The sequence below is a fragment of the Tetranychus urticae genome, chromosome 2, assembly GCF_039701765.1.
Source record: "Tetranychus urticae isolate SD_2017Ah chromosome 2, NJAU_TeUrti_SD_1.0, whole genome shotgun sequence".
NCBI lineage: Eukaryota > Metazoa > Arthropoda > Arachnida > Trombidiformes > Tetranychidae > Tetranychus > Tetranychus urticae.
The window spans coordinates 21,031,655-21,059,243 of NC_142959.1; the positions used below are offsets into that span (position 1 = coordinate 21,031,655).

Consider the following 27,589-nt stretch of genomic DNA (forward strand, 5'->3'; position numbering starts at 1 on the left):
AATCAACTCTTGTTGTTTCAATTTTAATAATTGAACCTTTCCTGTGATAAATAGAGACGAGTGAAGAAACTGGGAATCCAAAGGAGTGAGGAAGGCAGAAAAAAGTGGAATCAAAAAGACCTAAAAAAGGTAGATTTACATTTTTAGGTGAAGTTAATTGTTGAAAGTTAATGTTTTGTTTTTTTCGTTGAGCATTTTTTTTCCTCTGGTTCATCATTGGATTGAAAATGATGAACATCAACGATTAGGTTAATGCATTTTGAAAGGCAAGTGAAAAACAGGTAACAGCATCATGTGAGAGGCAAGGGTGACAAGTATTCAGTGACCAGGGCGATAATAATACATGAATTATCAACCTTGCATGAAATGTTGGAAACAGAGAGTTTAAACAATGTTATTAGAAAGGTTTAATAATCTTCTTGATAATACGGTTCAACTAATTTACTCTTGATTGTGCATTACAATACGTGATTCAATCAACATTATAACCTCTCAATTAGTTGATTCACCCTCAATATGGATAACAAAATTGTTACCTCAACATTTCACTTTTCCAATAATGATGATAATCATTCTAATTTTCAACCAACCATTCAACTTCATTTCAATCAACATTTTTAAATATCATTTCCACAACAATTAGACATTTCAAATTGTTTTTGTATTTCTATCGATTTTAAAGGCAAATTCATTTGTTACAATTAAATGGTCCAATTTTTCAATCAATTTTACAGACTTTATTAGTTCAATCGATTGATCAATAATTTGCAACAATCAAGTGGCCAATTAGTACCAAATTGAACACACATTTTGTCTGATTACATTTGCTTTATCCAAAAGATAGACTTTAAATAACGTTAGTCAATTTAAATTATTACTTTCCAAAAAATCGATTGCTCGACATACAAAAAAGACTGTAAACAAGGCATGAAAGGCATTCTTTGACCTGACAAGAGTGACTCTCTTAGGTTAAATATTTATTGGTAAGAGTCTGAGAAACACTTGGTTGGCCGGGAAAGATTAACTTTGTATATTGATTCGAGAAATCATTTGGTCGATTTGATCAGTAATACATTTATTTTAAGGTCAAATAGTCATCTAATTATTTACTGAAGACTCGAAAATACAAGATTTTCATTTTAAATTTACAAAAAATTCTCTTTCCAGAATCGTAAATTTCATTGAAATTACCAAAAATCTTTGCTTTTCTCGACAATTTGCTCAGTCTGCACTCCAATGTTAGCTATTTTTGGGTTACAAAAAAAATTCTGTATTTTATTCAACAAGTTGCAGCTTTTTCTGAGAATCTTTTACAAAAATTTATTGGGTTTATTTTATTTATTAACAGGTCGACCATTCCTCGGGTAACTTTTGACTTCTAACGTTGACTTTTCTTGGTTCATGCATAATATTCACAGTGCAGTCACTCATGTTTATGATTTTTAATGTTGTCGACTTGGAACAGGAGTCAAAATAGATTTTAATTTCAGTGGGTGGTCTTCAAAAGCTGGGCAGTGGTCTGGTTATTTACCATTATTGTGTGATATACACTTGCTGTCTAATAGAAGACCATTTAAAGAATAATGTCTGACTCTGAATATGTTTACTAATCAAATAGATTTAAGTTTTGTTGATCAAAAATTGATCATCTAATTTACTTAAGGGCAATCCTTTATTGTGACAAACAACAACCAACAGCAAATATTAATGTCCAGCCTAAGATGATGTCTCGATACTTCCATTGTCAACTGGATTTTCATCAACAATTTGTGACACAATTTTTTCTCTTTCCATCAATTTCGAGTTCGAAACACGAAGCAGTAAAAGAAGACATACATTTATCTATTTGAAAGCTTTTACTCGCATTGATCAATAATTGATTATTATATAAGAGAATGATAAAAAAATAATGAAGAATAAAATAATGAAAAAAATGAATAAAAGCAAAACCTTTTACCTACAGTTTACCTGTGCCGAAATTAACCTCAATTTTTCAATGTACCGTTTAAAGGCTTCATTTGCTTAACAAGCATTTTCAGATTCACGTTTCAATAATAATTAGCTAAAATGATATCAAAAATATGATCAATAAACAAATTTCAATCGAAAATGTTCTCGACTCAATTCAACAATTAATCAACTTTATTGCAATTGATTATTTACATTTATTTACATTATCACAGGATTTTTGTTAAAGAATTGGAGTTTTTTTAAAAAACGGATTAAATAGTAATGCTAAATTGATATTGATTTTGTGTGTTTCATTGTTACTATTTACAATCGTCTCAAATGATCTTAACAATAATCATTAACATGGGAACAACGAAGGTTACTTGCAATGGATTAACATTATTATCCAATTGTTGGCCATTCGAGTCTTTGATTCCTCTCTTTTTGTCCCTCGAGCGAGTCTCTTTAAACTTGCGTCCAGAAATAGTTTGATGTGAATCAATCGAGTTTGATGATAACTCACCTCGAGTTGAATCAATTTTATTGTCCATCAACTCATCTGAATCGTCTTCAGGTTCATCAGTTTCTGTGTAAAATAAAATATCAAAATGCTTATTAATGTACAACAGTTTAATGTTAATCGGAAAAAGCAAAATAATTGATGAAAAGGACAATCATTTTGAATGCAAGTTAATTAAATTGTCAACATAAGTTGATTTGGACAAAGTTTCAAAATTATTGAGTCGACAAAAGCATTAAAAGTTGATTGTTGAAACTGATTGCTAATTTAATTTAAATAATGTAATTATTCTTGCTTTTAATATATTTTTGTTTCTTTTGATTCCCTTTCTGTCTGTAAATCAATTGTTATTTTACACGAAATTTTACATCAAATTATCAATTCATTATTAACTTGAAAATGATTTACTTTAATCTGTATTTGGTTAATGTAAAGGTTTAACGAGAATTAAAAAAAAGGTTTGTTCAAATGAACACTTTTGTGATATAATGTGTGCCATTAAACTGTAATTGCTATTAACATGGGACATCAGCTAATAAATTAACTTAATCGAGTCTCATTTGGAACATAAAAATGTCACCTTTTCTGTTTCATTTTAAACATCTTTAACTGTTTGATTGTTTAATCAGTTTAAAGCTCAACTAGACAATTGAATCAAATTCATCTTCAGTTAATTTGGTAATGAATAGAAATAAATTTCTTGCTATTCTGGTGGTTATTGGAACTGAATCAATAGAGAAACCTTCAACCGATAAATCAAGGATACATCAGAGTTGCTTTACGCTTCTTAATTAACTAATGTAACCTTATAATTAGCTGATAATGTCTATTATTAGTTACTCGATGTTAAATATGGTGTAGCGATTGTTGTTATTGTGTAAAAAGTAGATGTTGAATTGAAATGTCACTTCGATAAACAGCTCGAAGAGATAAAATATGTTTTAGACTAACTTTGGAGAAAAGTTAGAAAAGTCGATCTTTCGATTTTTTCTCATTGATGTATTGTTTTTGGAAGACGTTTTAGTTCTTGAAATTGATTAGAGATATTCAAGCATTCATTCAGTCAGAGCACTAAACAATTTGCAAGTTTAGAGATATTTAATTATGAATAAAGTTTCGAATGGAAATTTGAAAAGGCTCTTCATTCATTTTATTCAACAGTTAGGTCAACGGCGAATATTTCAACTCAATTCGCTATAAGTCAATTAGCTACATGTAGCTTTGAATATTGAGAGCCTTTCAAGTCAAGCTGATGGTCAAATTATTAGGTCCAGCCAAGGTAGCCTCATCATGCATTTGCTCTGGCCAATTACTTTAGTTATTCGAGCAAAGTGCAATGTAAAAAGTATTGCTAAAGACTCGAAAATGGACCTACAGTCATCATTCTTTCACCAATTCCCTTGTTCAATGATCAATAATCAAATTAAGTTTTATAATTTATCATTAGCACATTTGGATATGATGTTTGGGCTGTAAATGTGCGAAGCAACAACTCTTCTAACAAAACAAACTCATCTCAACCCATTTCTTGGTAAATAAACCATTTTTCTGGTTAAATTTGCAAACAGAATGCAAAGAATGCTGCAAAAGGCTGGAACATTTCAGTAAAGAGTTGAGGCTTGGTCGGTTTGTAGGGACATAGAAACTAAACCCATTAGTACTATTAAATAATTTGACAGATGGACAGTTTTTGAGATAATCGAGGCCAAAATTGAAACTTTGATCGCCTTTTCTTCAGCTATGGAAGCAGATCTTTTGATGAAACTCACATCAAAGATGTAACTTTCGATGGGCAATCAGAAAATGGTCTTATTTTGAGAAATAAGTTTTTAAATTTCAAAATAAATGTTTAAAACAAATCAAGTTCGATTTTTAGTTAAACATGTCGCATTTTGTGACCGTAATATTTAGAGAACTAACACTTAGGATTCGTTGATAAATTCTTATTACACATCTTGAGTTCAAGCCTTTTTTCAATTCAACCAACAGTTCTCTTGATTTTGGCCATTAGTCTAAAAACTTTGAACCGCGATAATCCGAGAATAATATCACCTATGATCAACATTCTTCAACTAATTACAAGATATTTGAATGGGCTATAATATAATGAAATTTTAAATCATTCTGGATTCTACAAAAAAAGTCATAGCATTTTATTACTTGCGTTGTCAGATTTTAGACTTAGTTTACATAGTTGCTTGGTTACCAAACACAAATTTTAAGCGTTAGAAGAATATTCCTTATTAAATGAATTAGATTAGATTTAATTCGGTATTTAGTCAAATATTGTTATAGCCCATAATGAAAGCTAATGTTCTGTGAAAGAATGATGATCGTAAATGATGTCATTATCGGGATATTGAGGTCCAAAGTTTTTAGACTAAAGGCCAAAATCAAGAGAACTGTTGGTTGAATTGAAAAAAGCATTCAATTCAAGGTGTGTAATAACAATTTATCAACGAATCATAAGTTTTAGTTCTCTAAATATCACGGTCACGGAATACGACAAGTTTAACTAAAAATCGAACTTGATTTGTTTTAAAGATTTATTTGAAAATTTAAAAACTTATTTCTCAAAATAAGACCATTTTCTGATTGCTCATCAAAAGTTACATCTTAGAAATGAGTTTCATGAAAAAATCTGCTTCCATAGCTGAAGAAAAGGTGATTGAAGTTTCAAAATTGACCTCGATTTCCTCGAAAACTGACCATCGGATGAATTATTTAATAGTACCAAATGACTCAGTTTTCATGTCTCTACAATCTGATTAGGTCTCAACTCTTTATGCAAATGTTCGAGCCTTTTGCAGCATTTTTCGCATTTCGTTTGCAACTTTAACCAGAAAATTGGTTTATTTACCAAGATATTGGTTAAGATGAGTTTATTTGTTAAATTAGTTGTTTCTTCGTACATTTACAGCCCAAACATCACAATAAAATGCGCTAATGAAAAATTTAACAACTGAATTTGATTATTGATTAGTAAAGGATTGAATAGGTTAAAGAATGATGACTGTAGGTGATGCCATTCTCGCAATATTCAATCTCGTATTCAGTTTTAAGATCAATGGCGAAAATAAAGACCAATTTTGTAAATTGAGTATTAAAATAAGAGTATTTAATCATCAAATGCTCTTGGATTATGCACTAAAGCCATTTTGGTTAAATCTTCCGACCTCAAATTTGTTGAAACATAAAAAAGCAGCCTAACATGTCCAGTTTTGAGATGAAATTAGTAAATTGTTACAATTGCAAAATATGCAAATTGCTCATTTCAATTAAAACTTTCAGCTTTGGAATAATTCTACATTCATGTCCAAATGAATGTTTGTTGCAATCAAATCAACTTTGGTCATTTCACGTCAACCCTTTTCAAAGCTCGACAGTTGCTGACACAAAATTGAATGAAATGAGGTTTGAGCCAAATTTCAGATTCCAAAAGAATTATTTTCTTCTCAAATTTAATTCTCATTTTCAGGGGGAATTTAAAATTAACTTGATTCCGGAAAAACATGTCCATATTCAGATGAATGTTTTAAGACACGATTTTTCAGAACATTTCAAGTTAAACAGTCTAATGCAATTCACATTCTTAATTTTTCCTTGGATAATAAATTATCATGATTAACATGATCATGATAAGAGAAGGAAAACAATTGACATTGATTGATTCACTTTATTTCCACTTGAAATGATAAATTCAATTAAAAATCTTCTATTGTATTACGTTTTATCAGCATTTCACTATTTTTTGCTCATTTCCTTAATTTATGCATTGCTTGCCCTGGCAACACATTTGTTAACATTAAATATTGAGTTATACTTTTTTTTGCTTTCAAACAAGATTCCAAGTCGTTTGGATGAACATTTCATGAGAGAAACTTTCCTTACCATTCAGAGTAATTACACCTTCATGGAAGCCCAGGTTGTTACGGGCATAACACCGATAATCATCATAATCATCTTGCTCCAATGAACTTATCTTTAATTGGAAAGTCGATTTGTACAGTTTATCAATACTTTTGATTAAATATTTTGAGCTAGATTCAGGTAACCTTATATTATCCACTCCTTTGGTCCAATACTTTTCAGTTATGGGAAATGCTTCAATGTGACAATTTAAAATAATTGAACTTCCAACTGATCCTTTAACAATCCTATTTCCAATCCAAATAGTCGGAGCAACTGGAAAGCAAAAACAATGAAAATTAAATGCATAAACAAAAGACTGAGAACAGAAAATGAAAAATATTTAAATTTTCCAATCTTGCGATTCCAAATAAATTTAAATAAATTTGAGAATTGTAATGGAGCCAAAAATGCGCTCAAATTTTCCATTTGAATCATTTCACCGAACCAAATAAAATGTCCATTTTGACGGACATTAAAATCGATTAAAATATTGATAAATAACTAGAACTGATTTTATCCCAAAGTTTCATTCAACAAATATTAAGCAAACTTAACAGGTTAATTTTCACGTTATGCATCAACGGATAACATTATTGAAACAACAGATGGCTGATCTTTAAATGACAATGTATCGATCTCTTGACGATAACTTTGATGATTCGAGTAATTTCATCCTAATAAGAACATTGGACTGAAAGTTTTTTTGCCTTTTTTGTTCGGTCAACTGTTCTGTGCTGATTCCACAAAGATGATTCGATGATTAGATTAGATGTTAGATTTGCATTTAAGAAGAAAATGATAAAACCAAAAAGCTGGACATGAACTTCAGCTAATAGAAGCAAACCATTTTTGGTGAGTAAAGTTGATTCTAATAAAGATTCACATTATTATACAAATTATTGACTTACAATTAACATGGAGTTGAATCCTTCTTGAAATGGCTGGTGGAACCCCATTCGAAGCAATACAAAGATAGACTCCCATGTGAATTCTGGTTACTCTTAATATGGTTAAACTATCACCAGCTATGCTACGAACTGTTGACCAAAAGAAAGAAAAGTGTTAACTTGATATTTAATGAAATTGTTTTTTGTCTCTTCAAAACATTCGTTTTCAAAAACCAGAAAAGATGATTGACCGAAATTGACCGCTGATTGATTCAAATGGTTTTACAGCTTGTTGGAGTTAATGAATTGTCATTTTCACTCTTTTCCTCTTTCTCTTTGACCATCATTTGTAGTGGACAAAGAATGACAAAAACAACAAAAAGCTGATAATTAATATGAGCAAGTTGATCGAGTTGAGGATTGAGTGAAGCATAAAATGGTAACTCAGTTTATCACGTAAAGTGTAAAGGAAAAAGTGAATCCAATTGAAGATGAAACAATATGATTGACAATATAATTAGACAATTAGTAATTATACACAATTTAACTATAAAAATAAAAGGATGCATAAAATTAATGGTTATCATGTTATTAACATTGTTCATTTGATAATCAATGAAACAACAATGAAAGCTGGAATAGAGAATTGAAAATGATTTCACATTTTATTTCAACCATTAATATAATATTTATCATGATAATAACAAGAACAATAATCATCTGGTTTGAACTGTTTGAATATGAGATGAAGAGAAGAAGAAGTTTAATGAAAATGAACTTCGATTAGCAAACAATCATTGATTGTAATTGTTTCAACTCTTGAAATGATTTTTGTTAACAAATGAGATTCATTCATCATATTAACAGGAATCAATCAGCAGGCAAGTTTTGGAAAAGGTAATCATAATAACAACAGGAATAATTGAGAGGTAAAAATACATGGAAATAAATTGATTGTTATAAGAATAAAGTTCAGGTAATAATAGGTTATTGATTGGACAAGAGAATCAAGATCAATCATTATTTCCAGTTTTTCAATTGTTTGCTGTCTTTTCAGGATTACTGGTATTTGGGTAAATTAATGATGTTACTTGCCTGAATATTTTTTATTATGATCTTGAAATATTATCTCCGAGTTGTCCTCTCGTCTCCATTTAACACTTGGACTGGGGTTGCCTTGAGTGTAACAGGTCAGGGTTACATTGTATCCTTCGGGTACCATTTGATCCCAGGATTGGTTGCTCGGTTCAAACCGAGGTGGAACCAGGACGTCAAGGAAACCCACTTGGCTCTTCATTGGGACCGTGTTGATTTGGCACATGTAACCTCCGCGGTCACTCTCTTGCACATTCTTGATAACCAGCACAAAGGAACGGTTCTCGTGTGTAATCAAGCTTAGTCGATAATTTCGACTTATGACGTGCTGATGTATCGTTAAAATGCCCTTATCCTCGACCCTTAGCCAAGCAGCCTGAAAATTAAATGAAAAATTGAAAAAAATGTTTACTTTTAGGAAGAAAGATGCACCTTTTTGAAAAAAAACAGTAAATGTCTTTGCTCCATCCAACTGTATTGAATAAACTGAAGATTCAGCAAATACTTATTTCATTGTTACAATCTATCTAAGCAATAGATTATTGATTAGTATTTCATGGTTCAACTCAAAAACAATCCAAACAAGCTGCAACTCCAGAATTCTGGCCATTTCGATGCCGATATAAAATAACTAAGCGAGCCAAACATGTAACTAAAATCTCAAAAAATCTAATTATGCATCCTTCACAATTCCGTAAAATAGCTCATCTCATCGAAATGACTTGATTTTTATAAGCTAAGTGCTATAAGCCTTTTGACCAACCTAATATTATTGAAGGATGAGTTGACTATCAGTTTAAATGAACAATTGACTCATGAATAGAGACCATCAGTTCAACATGCTTCTGAAGTAGATGAGATCTAAAATGATCGAAAGGATGCTAATTAAGATGACTGAAGTCGATTTGAATCTAATAAAGTTTGTATTACATCGATGACACTCACCGACTGTTTACTCAAAGACTGAGTTGATTATTATCAGTTTATTTTGCATTATTATTGCATCTCAATGATGGCACTAAAAACTGTTTCAACTGACAATTGATGGCTACATTTGATTCAATGCTAATATGAATTTCATTTTGTGCAAACATCTCATCATTATTGATATCAATATTTCACCCTCCCTTTCACCTTTAATCAATTTATTCAGTTTCTTTTTCTGTTCAATTTTTGCATCGTTTACCATTTTTTTGTTCAATCTTTCTTTTTTGTTCCCATTCTAACCCTGTCATCATGATGTATCCCTTCAATGATAATCTATTGTGAGTGAACCTTTGACAATCAAGGTAAATGTGATTCGCTGATGTGATCATCATTGCGTGTTCAATTCCTATCATCAACCAAAATCTCAAGATAAATGAGTAAGACAATAAATATCGTCTTCTGCAACAATTTTTTGCTCTTCCTTCACCATTCCTCAGTTACACTGTTTCCTACAACCTTCACTGTTATCTATCTTGTCTTCCCATGAAATCTCCTGAGATAGACAAGTGTTTCAGCCATTGTGTTGGATAAACAATTTCAACAATTTACTATTAAAAATCATCAATCTGCCGATTCATGATGAATTGAGCATTTCACAATTTTCATTCTTTACCAGAGTAAATATGCTTTTCAATCTCACAAGGACAGATCAACATTCCCAGACTCGGCGAGCGAACAGAAAATAACAAGAAAGAAAAAGTCGAAAAAAATATTGCAAATAAATTCCAATCAATCTTTATCTCTCCATTCAATTAACCTTTCACCAGTGAATCGTAAATATCGATGAAACATGAATGTAAAGTTGAGAATTGAAAACTAATTGATTTGAATGGAAAAAAGAGTTTTTCAGGGGAAAATTGATGAAACAAACAGATAACTTTTTCGAAATGTACAAACATGATTAACACCATTTCAGGTCAGGAATTAATGTATTAATCATTTTGCTTTTTTCCCTGTGAGTTCATTGGAATATGAATTTATTTTTCCTGTTTTCAACTTTTTCTCTTCACTTTTCCACCTTTTAAACCCAATTCTGCCAATTTTATTAATAAGAACTGAATCTGGCAACTTTTTTTACTCGCTCAAAATTACTCCCATTATTAACCATTTTTGCTTTCAACTCTTTTTCCTTGCTCAACATTTCTGTTATTAAACATGAACCATGAGCATTCCTGATTATTGTTACTTCAGGTTATCCATGAATAGTTATTCATCATTTGATAACGTCTGACATAACGTGATAAAAAAAATTGAGCCAAATGTTAAAAGGGAAAAGTGAAAAATAACGAGAAAAAATGGGGAAAAGTAATGAAAATAATTCATTTTTTAAACCTTTTTTTGCCAACTTGAATATCATTTTCAACAGATAAATGTTCACAATGGTATTGTTGTTGTTGTTTATTTGGTTAGTTTAGTAAAGGTTAAAAAGCCTTTTTTTCTGCTTCTTTGTATTTTCATATCAATAAAATATTTTATTATAACTTTTCGGTAAAGAAATTTAATTTTAAATTGAGAAGGAAAAACAAGGCAAGAAAACTATTGAATCTCAGCCAAAATTTGTTTACTTTGTTCAAAATGAAATAATGTAATATCGTAGAGATATTGAAAGCCTCTCAAGCTTTTACTCTTATTCAGATAAATATTATTGTAAAGAGGATGGTTTTTTGGAGCACCAAAACAATTGACAGAAAATTTGTACAAATTTTCCATGATATTTCGTGAATTCGCAGAATCACTAAAGTTCTAGATTATCGACAGTTCGGCAGTTTTGCCCAATTAAGTACCATGAGTTTGTCCACCGAGTTGCTTGAAAAGTACATGGGAATCTTATCCTGGTGGCAAAGCTGGCCGTATCAAGCAGGAAGAAGAAATGTAACGATTAGTGCTGGGCGATTTTAGCGATAAAAGCGTTGCTTCAGTGATCATCGATTTCCAAGAGACAAACATCGATGTTTTTATTTTTCTGAATCACCTTTTACTATGTTATTCAAGAGCTTTTTTTGCTTGTTTTATATCACTTTAAACTATGCCTGGGACTTTTCATTAATGATGATGATCAATGATCATTGATTTTCATTGAAAAAATTGCGCTATAATCGATAATTGGAATTCGCATAACCACACATCACTAGAAGCGATTTCTTAAAGCAAAATAATTTTGTATTTGTTTTTAACAATAAAGAACTTTTCTTGGTTCGAAGTTTTGTATATCGTGCTTCAAGTATAAAAGTTTTTGAAATGCTACTGTTTACTAATATTTACTCGGATCATGCGAGTTTATAATGTGTCGCGTAGACTAACATGAGAAAATTTGCGAAAATAAATATAAATATTTAGAATAGAAAAGCACAGAATTTTATTTGCTAATCAAGATTAGAATGCTGATAATTTACTTGGAATTTCGTTGGGTACTGGGATTGCTGGGATGTTGTTGCATGCTGACATTATAAAGCTCAAGCTTGAATTGATTTTTTACAATTTTAAATTCTTTGTGCTGGGAGTTACAAATTTTGTGGTTTGCTTTGAATTCATAAAAGTGGGAACTCTTGCTGCAAATCGACCATGAAAAGAAACTGTAAAAAGAGTAATTCTGCAACAATTATATTTGACTCTTTCAATTGTTCAACACATACAAATTAATTCCTTTTTTCCTTCCGTTTCAATTGATTAGCGTGTCAAGCTAAATACAAATTTACATATTCCAGTGTGAAAACTGTGCATTATTATATCCTTGAAGTTATTAAAGGAAAAGTGAAAGAAGAATGTTTCATTTCATCAATTGTTTCACCATGTTAATACCCTTGAGGAAGAATGAGTTTGAAACAAGAGGAAAAATGAAATGCATAATAATGCAACAAATAATAAGTGATAAAAGTGTGAAATCATTATGATTATTATTGAAGCTGATTGAGTTGGTTAAAGATGAGAAGTAAAAGATTTCTCAAGATTTCACGTTTGTCACCCTTTCACTGCTCCAGGCTTGTATTCAGATTCCGTCAATTACTCAATCTTTTGTTCATTATTTGGTGAAGTTCACCATTTCAATGAGCAAGTCAAACTTATCATGATAGCAACCATCTTAAACTCATCTACAACAAGAGGCAAAAAAAGGCATAAAACTGAATGTTTAAGGATGAAACAAGTTACGAAGAAGAAGAAAAGTTGAATTTAAAACTTTTCTTCTTTACTTTTTTTCATGTTAAAACATTTATTAGACTTTGCTGTGTGATAACATTTTGACAGGCAAAATTGAACCGGAAACAAGAATGAAACGTCTGAATCCATTTGATGATGAATTGTCAGAATGTTAACACTTTCAATGTTCAAATTAAATTGATCAATTGAAAGCTCCTTTTTTTATCAGAAACATTTCTCTTGAAACTCACTTGAAACCAATTGAAAAGTAAACCCAAAACTGTTATCATGAAATTCATGTAAGGATTTATCTTGAATTTAGCCTTTCTCTTTCATCCTGTGGTTCCATTTTGTTATACCTTTTCGCATTCAATTTGTATCAATAAATGGATTGATTTACACTGATTATTGAAGAGAAAAACCTTTTCCTGATAACATTTAGATTTACCTTGTAACTACATCATGTAAAAAGTGTTTACCTGTTTCCAGTTTTAGCTTGCAATGGTTATATTCAATTTGTTTAAATGTGTTCAATCAATTAAATATATTAGCAAAGGTAAAAGGTGAGTTTTCGTCTAACATTTATTCGACTTGAAACTCTGTAAGAATACAAATTAACCAACTCACTTTGTATGGGCCCAATGAACTGACAAGGCAAGTCAACTGAGCATCACGGCCAACAGCTACAGTCAAGTTGGGAATCGGTGCCAAAAATCGAGGTTCACCATCATCTGAAATGGCAGCTAAATCTGCAAGAAAAATGAAAACGAATGAAACAAAATTTCGAAAAGTTTATTCTTTCAATCAATTTGAACTTTTTGATTAAATTGAGCAAAGTTGGTAAACTTGAAACTTGTCAAAACTGGTTAACTAATGAAGCACTTAGACTCGATTAGAACTCGAAATTTTCTTGTTTCTTCTTCTTTTCAAAGTTAGTCAAAAAGTAACTAATTTTTGTTCAACTTTTCACTAATTTTTTTTGTTCAATGCAACATAATTGATTGTCTGTTCTGAGAATTGAAAGTTATTGAATTTGTGAGTAAATTGATTAATTAAAGGTGATACAAGTTGATGGAAAAAATGTTCAACTAATGGGTTGACAGTTGATTAATTGGCCAGATAAAAGTTGAAAGTTGTCTACAAAGTGAAGGTAAGAGACTTGAATAATGAAAAGATGTTGATTGTTATTATCATGATAATGATGAGATTGGGTTGAATGTATAGAGAAACATTGTCTCAATGGAAAGGAAAACAATAATTGGTTCAGAGTATTTCATTAGTATTATGATGAAGAGGATAATGGTGAGCAGCCAAGGATAATCATAATGATGAGAGAATAAGAAACAAAAGTTTCTTCCAGCAAAATGGACCTTCTTTCCATTCTAAGGTTAATTAGGTATCTTTTTTTTCAGGCAAACATTATCAAAGGGTTTCCTTGGCAAAAAGTCGAGATAACAGTTTAGCTTTGATCTATCGCGATCATCATTTTTGTTCATCTTTTTTCGTAACATTTAGTCTGATAAATGATTTTCAACTTTCTACATTTTTTGCTTCTTCTTTTGCTTTCAACTCTTTTCAACTTTTTTACTTTTCCTTTTTGGATTGCACTTCTTTACCAACCTTGGGCTGTTCATTTGTAGAGTATTATAAGGTAAATGATGAGGATAAAGATGAGATGCTAGTGATGATGCTTGATGACAATAATAGTGAGACATTTTTCAAGATGCTTTCCAATACTTTGTTTTTCTCTTCATGTTCACCTGTTTGGATTTGCTTTACCATCAATTGTTCATCATTCTAGAGATTAATCTTTTTTTGTTTCTTCTTTCTTTTCTTTCCTTTTTAGTTTCATTTCATTCAAAATTACCCAAGGCTATCAACAACTTTCATGGTATGATGTTGACTAATTTAATGGTGTTCAGTGTAACAACCAATCATGTTGAAAGGATAATGATGAGGAAAGGAAAAGTCAAATTGTCATTTTCAACATTTTACTTCTCCATATCTTTGTGAGAATGGTATGATTATGAATTATAAAAAAAGGGTGAAAGGGGGTAAATCTCGGTGGAATTTTTTCGACTTCAGATAGAGATTGATTCGAATTTCATTGAAAATAGTCTGATCTTGCAGTCGCGATCTCTCAGACAATGCGCTCAAAATCATTCAAGGTAATCCGTTATTAGACCTCTATTGACATTTAATTCAATCTGATGTCATTTTCTAAGAGTACAAAATAAGAAGAACCATTAGTTCGCGTGCTCAAGGTCATTCAAAGTCAATGTTATTTGACCTCGTATTGGAAGTTAAAGATCATTTTCTGAGAGTACAAAAATTTCAGATTGTTGAATGTTAGTCACATGTAGATAAACTGAACGGTATGTGAAAACTTATATCATTTGAACAGTATCATTAATCACGGTGTAAAAATTTTTTACTCTAATGTCGATTTTAGGCCAAATTAAGGATTAAATTTGAATAACCCTGGTGGCTGTTCAATCTTATGAAGAAACAAAGAAGAAACTCAAGAAGCTCATGGTTGAAGTTCGAGGTCTATAACATCGATAGTTCGTCTTCATAACTCCTGCAACCAAACGATTAACCTAACGCTATGTAAACACTCATATCTTTCGGCCAGTATGAGTTATGAACATTTTAAGAAATTTTCAAAGCAACTCTTCAGAGCGCTGAAAAATATGACTTCAAAAGCGATAAGTTAAAAATTGAGTTTCAAATCCAACCATTCACTTTACAGAAAACCAAATGTATGCTAAAAGTAGATTAAGGGAAAGAAAAAGAGAAATAAACACAACAACCAATAAACATAGAAATACTTTATTGAATATATTTTTCAATAACAATCATATTTATTTACAATTTTCAGTTTATCTTTAACAGCCATAATTTCAACAGCCTTTTTAAGGCTGTTTATCAGACGAATTCTTTCGCCAAGTCCCTGTGTTCCACATGCTATATCAGCATATCTGATATTCAACTTTTTGGCAATGATTTTTTCGATACTGCCAGGGCTTACTTCTAGGGGCACCAAAGGATCATACACTGTCATACGATATGAGGTATCGCGATGCAGGATTACTAAACGAGAGTGTGCTTTATCATTTTCTATACCATTGAAGCTGGCTGTTATTACCAATAGCTTCTTGCCAATCTTCGTACATTTGCGGGCTTCTCGCACCACAGTTGAGGGTGTACAATTTATGGACAGACGAGGGTCCCCAGTCGCAGCACCATATATTCTTGACATTTTCAAGTTAGTACAGCTGCAATATTTTTTCAGTATGGAAAACTTTGAATTAGTTTGAATGACAGTTTCGTCATCGACAAAAAACTTGCATAAAAAAGTGAACACAGCATTGAAATAAACGGCATCAGAGTGCATGCCTCTGCCCTTTTCAATTGATTTGATCTTTTTCAGTAAGGAAGGTGTATTGACAGGGATAACACTTGTATTGGGGATAGCTTTAACTGAGGTGATATCACGGAGGATAGGCATAGTGAGTATTATATCTTCGAGGTGTGTAAATCGAATACCCACCGAGCATTTTCAAAGTACGAACATTTTCAAGTTAGTACTATATTGCAATATTTTTTCAGTATGGAAAACTTTGAATTAGTTTGAATGACAGTTTCGTCATAGACAAAAAACTTGCATAAAAAAGCTAACACAGTATTGAAATAAAAAGCATCAGAGTGAATACCTCTGCCTTTTTTGATGGCATTGAAGGGAAGGTGTACTGATAGGGACAACAGTTGGATTAGGTCAGGTAATTTACATCATCTTTTCATTATTGTTTGGAATCGATGCTGATTTAATCTGTTCAATTACATGCAATATGAATTCGTGAAAATCAAGGAGTCATACAATTGTTAGTGGTTAGTCTTTGAATAAATTAGTTTTTATCGCAAAATCAATCTAAAAACGTATTTACTCCATTGCAATTTAATATTGTATTTGAAATTGAAATTTGACTTTATTCTCATCTGAATGAACTTTTCCTGTTTACAAGAAAGCAACAACTAAACAATTTGGAGGAATGAAAAGTCACAAATGTGAAAACGAAATTGACAATTTCAATGAAATTTGATTTTCATCAAATCCTATAACCTTGATTGTGATTACAAATGATGAAAATGAATATTTTGCCATTTGAAGGGAAAGAAGAAAACATGATAAATGAAGGAGAAAAGGACTGAAAAGAAGTGTTCAATGAATTTCAAGCAAACAAAAAAAGATGAAAAGTTATGAGTTTCGTAAAGTTGGTTATAATGTATTAATATGGAAGAAGAGGAAAGCAAAAGAAAAGAGTTTCTCTTTTATAAATAACATATCATTCAACTGAATATAAAGATTTACATGTAATCAAATTTCACTTTGAATCAGATGAAACTCATCAATCATAAATCATCATGAAACGCAGTTGCACCAACATAATCACCTTGAACGTTGAATTTCAACACTTTTATTGTCACCAAAAAGAAGAAGAAAAATGTCGAAATTGATGATAAAATTTGATTCGAAAAACTTGAAAAACTTTTCCATGTTTATTAGTCACAATAATAATGGAAATTGAATAATCCTTATCAATTGAATTTCTTTTGCTTCTCAACTTGAAACAAACAAATTTGCAGTGAAAATCATTTTTCATGCGATAAAATCGAAGAGAAGAAGAAAAAAAACAAAAATCTTGACCAAAAGTTGAAAATTTTTCTTCTCTTGTTCAGAATTCATGATTAAATTTGATTATCATTGAATGTGATTGATAATATATTGGAAAATAATGGACTTTTTTTCACCTTCGCTTTCCTTAATAATTGAACGCAAGTTCATTAATCAATTGATTGATGAGTTTGATTTGAAAAGCATTGGAAGGAGAGAAATGGCGAAAAAAGTAATTCATCTAAATGATATTAATCTGATGAGGAAAAGAGAGTCTTTTTTATTGAAATAAGTATTTTTTTTCAATTTAATCTTCAACTTTTTCTTTTCTCTTTTCATCTCAACTCATGGACAGGGAAGGAAAGAAAGCGTAAAAAGGTTTCTTTGGGTAAAAAATTCTGGACAATTGAATCATTGACACATTGAAAGGTTTCTCAATTTGCCTTTTGTTCTGGAAACACTTTTCAACCTTTCAAAGCCAAGTCCAAGGAATGACAGAAACTTGTAATTGACTTGAAGATGCAGCCTAAAGATGAGGAAATTGAAGATGAAAAGATGGCGAGAAATGATGCAAAGTTAATGCATCAAGAGAAGAGTGAAAAAACAAAAGTCTGGTTAAAGTTGAATGAGTTTGAAAAGAAATTTTCTTTTCTCATTGAAATGTTTACCAAAGAAAAGATTATTAATATTTTGCCTGTCAGTTTGAATAAATTTGTTAAATGGTTGACCAATGAATTGACCAAAGTAAACGATAACTTACAATAAACTTCTTCTCATTATCTTACAACTCTTTCAGCCTTTTATAACCTTATATCAAATGGCAGTTCAAGTTATCACATTATTTCATCTCAATCCCTTGTGATTCAATAATAGGTTAGGAGTGAGTGGAAAAGGTAAAAATTTTTATTCCATCAACAATTTCTCATTCAATTTTACATTTGGAAATAAAGAGGGAAAAACTATCTTCTATTCTTGGCCATCTTCATCTTTGGAAAAAGAATGAAACTTTGCCAATGTATGAATCTGAATCAATCTGTGGAATGAAAAAGATTGAAAAATTGAAGGAAAAGAGGGAAAAGTTTATTCAATTGAAATGCAATCAAAAAGGCGAAAAGGAAAATAAAAATTTAAATTGATGAAAAACTTTTCAAAATGTAAAGCCTTTTCAGTCCAACAGTTTAATCTCTAGTTTTTGTTTAGTTTTTAAACACTAAACACTTTTATTTTTGGAATGAACTTGGTTCAGAAGAAATTCCGTTTCAATTTTGATATTTTTCTTCTCACCGATTTTGCTCACTTCATTTGCAAGTTGCTAAAATGAAGTGAACCTTCAATAAGAAACTTTTGCAAACTTGAGTTAAACTAATCAACATAAATTGCAATCAACTTTATCTTCTTCTTGAGTTAATTGTTGATTACAAGAAACTCTAATTGACATTTCATTACAAACCTTCACTTGCAGTTAATTGCTATTCTTTCTCAATTCAAACTGTCCAACATGGAAGGAACAAAATAAGAAGATTAAATCGATTGAAACCTCAATTTGCCAAAACTTCAAGTCTTTCCAAATGAAAAGTAAAACATTGAAAATGGAACCAGAAAAAAGGTGAAGAAAATTAATATTTCAAACAAAAACCCGAACCCTTTTGGGTTCACAAGACTGATATAAATAGATTCAGTTTTACATTGAACCAAAAGTTGAAACAAGTCAACCTCTTTCACCATGAAAATGATCATTTATCGTTTATTGGAATAAATCATTTCAACATTAATACAAATGAATTTGATGAAAATGTGAAACTTTTGATTCTTCAACAATTTCCTTTTAATCAATTTTCCCTCTTTATTAGCCTTCATTCAACTTGAAAGATTGATGAGTAAAATTTCATCAAATATTGACGGTAAATTTGAACAGAAGAAAAGTGTTAACAAAGAATCTATTTTTGCTCGTTAGTCTTGAATTAAACGGAATAAGGTATTGGAATAGAAGAAAAAAATTTCTTAAATAGCAACATTAATTATTGATTAACTTATTCAATCTAATTAGAGAATCTTGTTCAACCAGATTTACCCTTTTTTTATATTCCTTTTCATTTCACTTTCTATCTGCTCATTCATCCTTTACAAACTTGATCATCATTCACATCATCATCACCTTCATCACTTACATCATCTTCATCATTTTCCTCTTGAACCTCTTTGTGCACCAATGGTCCAATTGATTTGCTGATTACTTGACCGATTAAACTCATTCTTAAAGTTGACCTTTTCCTTGATTACTTTATCAATAGCATTTTGCCAACTTCATGAAACCTTTCCTCTTCTCTCCACCTTTTATATTAACTTTTCAATACAATGCTAATTTCATTCTCACAGATTCACAGTTTATTCCCGAATTGCATGAGAAAGAGAATGAAAATATCCACAGAATTTCCCAGCATTCTTCTTTCCAGTTTTCGAGATTTATGCAAAATCTTATCTGGTTATTGCATTATTTGTTTTAAGTTTGTTAAAAAACAGTTTGATTAAATGAGATAAAAGTGAAAATTTAATGAGAAAAAAAGGAAACATTAATGTTCATTATTTACCTGGGAACGTGATTTTAAGGGATTTCACCAGAAAATGTGCTCATTTTGGGTAAAATGGATTAACTTTGAAAATGTTAACCAGTTTTGACTCAAAGTATTTAATATTTGCTTTCAAGGAAAATCTTTAATGTAAATTTCAGGTTCAAGAATATTTCATTTTATTAAATTGTTTCAACCTGAGACGATTTTTGCCGAGAAATTAATAGAAGCAATTTATTCGAATCGATTGTTAGTGAAAATTTCGAGAGAAAAATCTGTGATTCCAAATGGAAATCGAAATTGAGGTAAAACAGATTAATTTATTCCCATTGAATAATATCACCATGAACGATGAGGAATCAAAGAAAAGAATAATTTATCTTACTTTTTCCATGTTTGATCGATTTTTTGTCTGACAATTGAAATAATCATTTCATCCTCTGCTATTATCATCTTTTTTATCGAGTTGAATAGATTCGAGGAAGGTTAAGATGATGATCATGATAAAGATGAGAATAATAAAGGAATAGTTTAAAAAAACATTATCAGGATTGTCAATTGACGGGTGGAGTTGAAGAGATAACTTTATATACTATCATCATCATGTATACTTATGAGTGTTTCATGTAAAATGAGGATGATAATGAAGAGGAACAATGATTGAACCAAATTGACAGATTTATTCATTTTCATAAATAACTTGATAGCTTTACTTTGACATGTTATGGTTAATCAGTGTTGGATTTGAATGTATTTTTATTGTGATATTGTTTGCATTTGTATTTCTTTGTATTTCATTTTCACCATTTGTGTCTCTCTTGTTTGATTAGATTGGTTAGTTTGCACAAATGCAATTTAAATTATCGAGTATTTAACAGTGTTTAGTTTTACTTTTCATTAGATAGTCAATTAGGTAATTACGTGAGAAACAGCAATGATTAACTGATGATAATGATGATGGAGGATGGAAACATTTCTGATTTATAAAGAAAGATTATCATAATGAAAGGAGCTGGCAAGGAAAAGGTAAACTGGGAGTGAGATAAGTTGTAATCTTGGTTTTGAGGGATATAAATTGGTGCTAATTTAATATTGGAAACTTGTTTTTTGGATAAAATTTCATTTGCCTGTTAAGCTCATCTTGATAATTAACTCAATTTTATCAAATTAATTTACTCTCTTAGTAACAATTTATCAATTTTAGTTTTTAAAATTGATTTTCAAGTTTCAATATGACTAGATAGGAGTAAACACTCCCTTGGAGTCAAAGATTCTTTAATCATTTCTTTTCGACTCTTCAACTTTAAAGGCTATCAATTCATCTACCTCAACTTTCAAAGAAAACAAATAAGTATTTTTCAGGCTCAGATCATCGCATGATAATGATACATTTACAGTCGAATTCCGTAAAGTGGAAATTTCAAATGGTCCATTGTTTGGCTCGTTTCGGTTGGATCAAAATTTGGATCTGCATCTGTGGGAATTCCTCCACTCATTGGCTCTTCGGAACTGATTAATTCATTTCACTAATGAAAAACATGAGTTTTGTATCCAGGAGCACCATGGTAACAAGATAGTTTGCAACATGTAATATATCATGAAAAATCATTCTACAACATGAATGCACGTGTTTTTTGCAAATTTTCACAACTGCAAATGTGAAACTTCTCGATGCGACATTCGAAAATTTCGACTCTTTTTAAGTTTTGGCGATGTTTTGACGGTGAGGCGTTTTCGGAGTTATATCCCAGTTTTAAATCGTCGATTTCTATCATCTTTCTCTCTATAGGAATCTAAAGGAGCCGATAAAAGTGACCACCTAAAAGGAAATGTTATCTTTGTAATATTCATCGGAAATGAATCGATGCTCGATCGACTTTTTGAAAAATCCTATGAAAAAATAGAATTGGATTCACGAATCAATTTGAATTATATTGATTTCAATTTGGAGCAATTCAATTGTACAAATTGATTTATTTGTTAACTTGATCTGTAACTTTACATGACAATTGTCCAAACACAAGATGAAAAGTCCAAGATTGAACATCAAGTTTTAAATTGCCGCAAGCAGTTCAACAGATTACCATGCATCTTGAATGCAACTTAATTTCGACCTCAATCAACTCTCTGTTATGTACACTTTCAATCAAGATTAATCATAATTTGGACAAATTTTCGCCTTAAACATGACAAAATTTTGTTCTGGTAAATTTGAGTTAAAAAAGATGTGAATGATGTCCAAGTAAATAACATTAAATGGAGTGAAATGATACTGAATGATGAGCTTTAAAGATGCCAAATGTAAAGTGAAAAAGTCTTGAGGCAATTGAGGTTAAACATTTGAATTCAGTGACAATCCAAGTGAGAAGGGAAAATGTTTTCTGAATCAAATTTTCAAATTGTTTATCATTTTCTTTATTCATTTTACTTTTCATCTTCACCATCATTTTCACCATTATTAACTTGATTATTATTGCAATAGGAAATGAGGCTAAATTTAATAAACATTATTGTTGTGCAAAGTAAAAAAAAGCATAATGATAAAAGTAAATATAAATGTGAATAAGTTTTAATAATACAAATGATATTAAGAAACATGAAGAGACAAATGATGTTAATAGCATTACCAAAGTCTCTTGAGTTTTCATCATGGATATAATTAATGTTTAATTGTATCAACCTTTGAATGATGAGCCAATTAGAAAATTGTTTCAACCGAAAAAAAAGTAAACATGAAAAAAAACTTGACAAGAAATCCAATGATTCAATGAATTCTGGAGTTGATGAAATTGATAATCACAGGATAAACTTCAAGATGATCAAAATTCTTGGCCAAGTTGCTCAGTAAATAATTTCAAATACAAAAAATTCTGATAGCTTGAATCGCTAATACAAAAAGCGAATAAATTAAGTGAAAAAACGAAATATCGTTCGAACAGTAATTGATAGAAATCACGAATTTCAGTCAAGAATATCTGGTGATTATACAAAGAGATTGAATTTTGAGTCGATTTTGCAAATTTGGAAAATTGTGAAAAGTTGGAAATACTGAAACTCGTTAGGAATTGCATTAAAATTTATCTCATTTTTTGGCTTTTACGAAAATCGAATGAGCTTTTAGACATTTCAAATTTCGAAGAATCCTGAGAATCTGAAAAATCTAATCAAGAAGCGACTGAAGATTCTGCTGAATATTGAGAATTGAGAAGATTTGTCAAAATTAAGGTTCGATGTTAAGTCATGAATATCAATTATTGGGTTAAATGGATTACGGCCAATTGATTTGTGAGAATTTGAAATTTTCTCAATTTTCTCAAGTTAATTATAATTGAATGGTTGAACGATCAAATGATAATAATATCATTATCATTATTAGAGTTTATCATGATTGAGAAATGATCAAATGATGCATTTTGATGTATAATAGCGTTTAACCATTTTGCTTATCAAATGAAAAACCATTTTTACTTCTTTTCTGCCTTCAATTTAAACTCATGATGATTATGATGATGAGTTGGCGATAGCGAGACTGGAAATATCAGGAAGAAGATGATGAAAAATGATGTTTTAAGTAATCCACCCAAAAGATTATGAAAATGATAAAATGATGATAATGTAAGAAGCATACTTGGAGTATCAGACGAGTTAGTTAGCAATAAAGTTAATAATATTAAAAGACGATCAACATTGAAACAAGTTTCATTTTGTGAAGCAAATCGATTGAAAGAGGAAAATTGTTCAAGAGGTAAAATTGAAACAAAATTTTCATGATTCTACTGATTAAAAGATTCCCTGTTTAATTTTAACCAATTTTTGCGATTCATCGAGTTATCCCAGTTTTACCAATTATCAATTGTTTATTCAGTTTTCATCATTCCCTGTGTTTTCTGCTCATGATAAATGATCATTTCGTGTTGCCAAGTTTATTCTGAAAGATTTAGGTTCATTTTTTGGTTCGCTCTTCTTCCAGCATTCCAATTGTTTACACAAATGTTATCATTATATTCAGGTGTGTTTAGTGTGGGATGAGAATTGAAATTTTTTTTCATTCTCTTCTTTCAGTTGTGTGTTCATGATCAACTTGATAATCTTTGATTTCGTGCAAAATTACTTTCCATGAATTATCCAAGCTAAAAGCAGAACTGCCTTGTGTTTACAGGGAGTGACATGGATTGTGACATTGACAATCATCTAATGCATATCAATATTGATATCAAAATGGTTAACAAGGTTTACCTTTTTTAAGGTGAAAACTGATTTAAAAACAAAATGTAAATTATTTGGTTTTGTGTTGATTAAAGAGTTTGATTTTAAACGTTAATTGTTGGATTGTTTCATATTTTGGGTTTTTTTGTTGAGGCTGGACTTGAGTGGAAAATGGGTTTTGTTTGGTGAATCTCTGGGAATTTTTTGCTTCTATTTCATCAAATTTACGACGATTTTTGACATTTATTTTTATATTATTTACATTTTTGGATTTCGTTTTTTTTGGAGTAAAATTTAGCCTAAAAATAAAGGTTTATAAATGGAGGTTTTGCCAGTAAATGTTGATGCTTTTTGTGTGACTTTCAACTCAAATAATGAAGTTGATAATAACTCAAAGGGAAGACAATTGTTCATGTTTCACTTGAAATTGAAATTCAATGTTACTTGGTTTGTGTATTTGGTTGTTTGTGTAAAAATAAATTGAATGATAAAATGTATTGTCGGTTGAAGGTAAATCCTTAAATGATCATTACTGTGTTATTATCATTTGATCACAACTTGAAACAACATTCATTCATCATTGACATGAAAGTTTCTTTACATTTTCAGATTTGGATTTCATCTTTTCTTTTTCTGCTTGTTTTTGCTTCATATTACATCCATTTTAAACATCATTTACTATTATTAAAATGAAATTGTTGAATTATTTTTAAATCAACTTCCAAATGATTTGATTTGTAATAAGAATTGAAAGTCAGGATTAATGAAAAAGAGTTGATCATAACCATTATAAATGGTTTAATCACAATTTGATGTTCATTCACTTTATCCTTTCATTTTAGACCTTTTGCTTCATTTGTCAATTTTTTCTGGTCAAAGTGAAAATCATTTTTATTTTGACCAATTTTTCTCGATTAGAAGCTAAAACTTGAAAAGTCAATCAAAAGAATGGATTGAAACTGTGTTTTCATTTCTTCTTCTTAAAGGTAATGATTTTAAATAAATACATTGACATCATCATTAAAAGTATTGATTATTATCAATGGTTTAACAATGAAGAGTTATTTCAGCGGCAAGAAAAATCTCAGTTTTATGAAGAGTTGAGTGAATGGGAAAACTTATCAATATAATTCTAGATTGTTCAATTATTATTGATTAATAAATTGATGAAATTTAATGGTTACAATGTTAAATAGAAAGGAAAAATAATAATTTTGATAAAATTTTTCATCTTTTCATGTGAACATTGATTTTCATTTTTGGCGCTTCAACCGCAATGGCTATTTTTTTAGTCACTTGATCGATGAATCACAATGATTTTACAGTTTGCTTTTTCTGTTTACTTCTTAAATTGTAATTGCTTCAATGGTTTATTTTTATTTCTTATAATCAACATTCAAGAATGAAAAGGTAATTATGATTTATGCCTTAATCTGGTTGAACAACTGAAGACAGAACTGTAATCAAGTTTGTGTCAAAAATTGATTGCTCTGTGATCAATTATTAAACGAGTTTTGTCTTTTGCCAATCTTGTCAGGTTTACTTTTTATTTATTTTTGTGTTTTCATCTCTACTTTTTTTGATGGATTTAGCTACTTTTATTATCATCGTCCTCGACTATTGGTTAACCTCGATGAACTGCTGTATTTTCTGGCTTCTCAGGACACACCAATTCAATAATTTACTGTTCTTATTAAATCTGATGATGGTGATGAAAAGAAATGGTTTTTGGCTCTTTTGTTTGGTCTCCAGAAAGAGTTGAAAATATGAAAGGTGATTGTTAAAAGCAAAGAGAGAGAGAAAAAAAAGCAAAGATGATTTCAAGAATTGCAGGTTACGATGAAGATCAAAATTGTTCACTGGCTCACAATTCATTGATGATTTTTCAAATAATAACACAAAGAAATCAGAGGAAAATTGGAAATGGAAAAGTTGATGGAAAGCTAAACATAACCATTCTACACATCTCTTCTAATGGAAATTTGTTTTTGTTTGCTTACCACTGAGCTAATGTTTCTCGTTCAATTATGAAGATGATGGTGACTTTAATTGTTAAAAGAGTTGTTCCTGTTATGACAAGGTATGTATAGGTGATTGGAAATTCAATCAATTGATTAACATTAAAGAGTAATTGAGTTTTCTTCTCTTTTTTCAGGCTTGTTTTATAGTGAGGGAAAAGTGTAGTTTTTCAAGAAAAATGGCTTAATAATGTTAATCATCTAAAGTTTTCCTGGATGGTTGCAACTAACAGGGTAGAGACAAAAAGGTGAGCATGATTGTATAGTTGTGGAAAAGAGTTGAATACTGGCCGAGAAATGATAATATTTGATTTGATGAAATTGAAAGTTACTGCAATAAAATGAGAAAAAATACTTTCTATTTGACTTCTAATGTAGATATTGGAATATTTTTCCCAGGAAAATGAATATCATCTATGATAATGAATACACTTTGGCTGTGAAACTTTATTGGAAACTGTAAACCCATAATTGAAAGGATCGAGAATAGAAATGGAAATGAGCGATAATATTTGTTCCTACCTTGAGAAGTTGATAAAAGTTGAAGATAACTGCTCAATAATGCAAGCGACATGATCAAAATTATGAGATGGAGCAGGTAAATGTTTGGTTCCAGATAACAATTCATTGAATCCGAAAATGGGTAAACATTGTTAACTTGACTGAAAAAAATCCAACCCAAGACAGAAACACAATCACAATTGCAGTATAAAACAACGGAATCAACAATCAACAAAAAATTGTATCCAGTTGGTAAAGAGGACAAGTTGAAATTACACTAAACCAGTCCATAACAGTGAACAAATCGTGTTATATCAAAGGTGAAACATTATTAACATGCTTAAGCCAGTTGAACTGAAATTACGAGTTGAATATTGGTGAAAAGTAAAGACAGAAGAAAAAAAAGTTCACATTTTGTTCATCTCTATTGTTGAAATGAATCTGAAAAAAGGTAAAAGTTTTCTCTCGGCATAAAGAGTAAAGGAATCATTTTAGGAACTCAAATATGCTCAGAATGAACATGAGCAGAGTTATCTGATGAGCTGAGAAAGACTCTTTGGGAGGGAAAATAGTAAAACTACTGGTTACTACTGCTACTACTGAATAATGGTAATAATAATAGTAATAATAAATTGACAATCAAATTTGTGTCAACCTTTTACTTCGAGATTGCATTTATCATTTACATTTTTGTTTTGTTTGTCTCTTTTTTTTCATAATAACTCTGTGTGTTGTTGCTTTCTCAACTCTGTTGCACACAGAAAATGATTTCATATAAAGTGATAATAAATAATTATATCCAAATTATGATGACGATAATAATAATATGATAGATAATGATGATTGAAGATGAAAATGATGAAGGGAAGGAAGAAAAAAATTAACCAAAATTGCCTCTTTTTTTCGCATCTTCAATGCATATTAAGTCTTCTCGGTAGTCACAATTTGAACATCTTTCATCTTTAAGTTGACAGGATTGATGGTAAAACATCAATCTCTTTTGAAGGGCAAAAAACAACAATTTGGTTACTTGATTGTTACACCTATTAATTAGATTGATCATCTTGTTATTGATCAAAATGAACAATTAAAACCTTTGGTAATCTTTCAGCTGTTAACATTGAAGTTTGGGTTAA

At 30.3% G+C, this 27,589-nt stretch overlaps 1 protein-coding gene and 1 long non-coding RNA gene across 3 annotated transcripts; one reads left to right on the forward strand and one right to left on the reverse strand.

Annotated features, from left to right (window-relative positions):
- Nucleotides 1-2,112: 2,112 nt before the first annotated feature.
- Nucleotides 2,113-27,272, reverse strand: LOC107371857 (lachesin-like). Its single transcript, XM_015940017.3, has 6 exons — nt 26,475-27,272; nt 13,114-13,235; nt 8,365-8,740; nt 7,291-7,419; nt 6,362-6,655; nt 2,113-2,536 (listed from the first exon to the last, which is right to left on the reverse strand). The coding sequence occupies exons 1-6, from the start codon at nt 26,578-26,580 to the stop codon at nt 2,286-2,288; spliced, it is 1,278 nt and encodes a 425-aa protein (XP_015795503.2). The 5' UTR covers nt 26,581-27,272; the 3' UTR covers nt 2,113-2,285.
- Nucleotides 25,198-27,138, forward strand: LOC107371858 (uncharacterized). 2 transcript variants are annotated; one of them, XR_001570907.3, is made up of 4 exons: nt 25,198-25,344; nt 25,527-26,014; nt 26,090-26,200; nt 26,331-27,138. It is a non-coding gene; the product is annotated as an uncharacterized LOC107371858 (long non-coding RNA). The 2 variants fall into 2 exon arrangements; XR_001570908.3 differs by having other exon boundaries at nt 26,352-27,138.
- Nucleotides 27,273-27,589: the final 317 nt, after the last annotated feature.

Coding starts and splice junctions, on each gene's coding strand:
- LOC107371857 (XM_015940017.3), bottom strand. CDS start 26,580: ATGAATTGTTATCTGGAACCAAACATTTACCTGCTCCATCTCATAATT. Junction 13,236..26,474: donor ACTTTTATCAACTTCTCAAG/GTAGGAACAAAT, acceptor TTTTTCTTGCAG/ATTTAGCTGCCATTTCAGAT. Junction 7,420..8,364: donor TCATAATAAAAAATATTCAG/GCAAGTAACATC, acceptor TTTGGTCAACAG/TTCGTAGCATAGCTGGTGAT.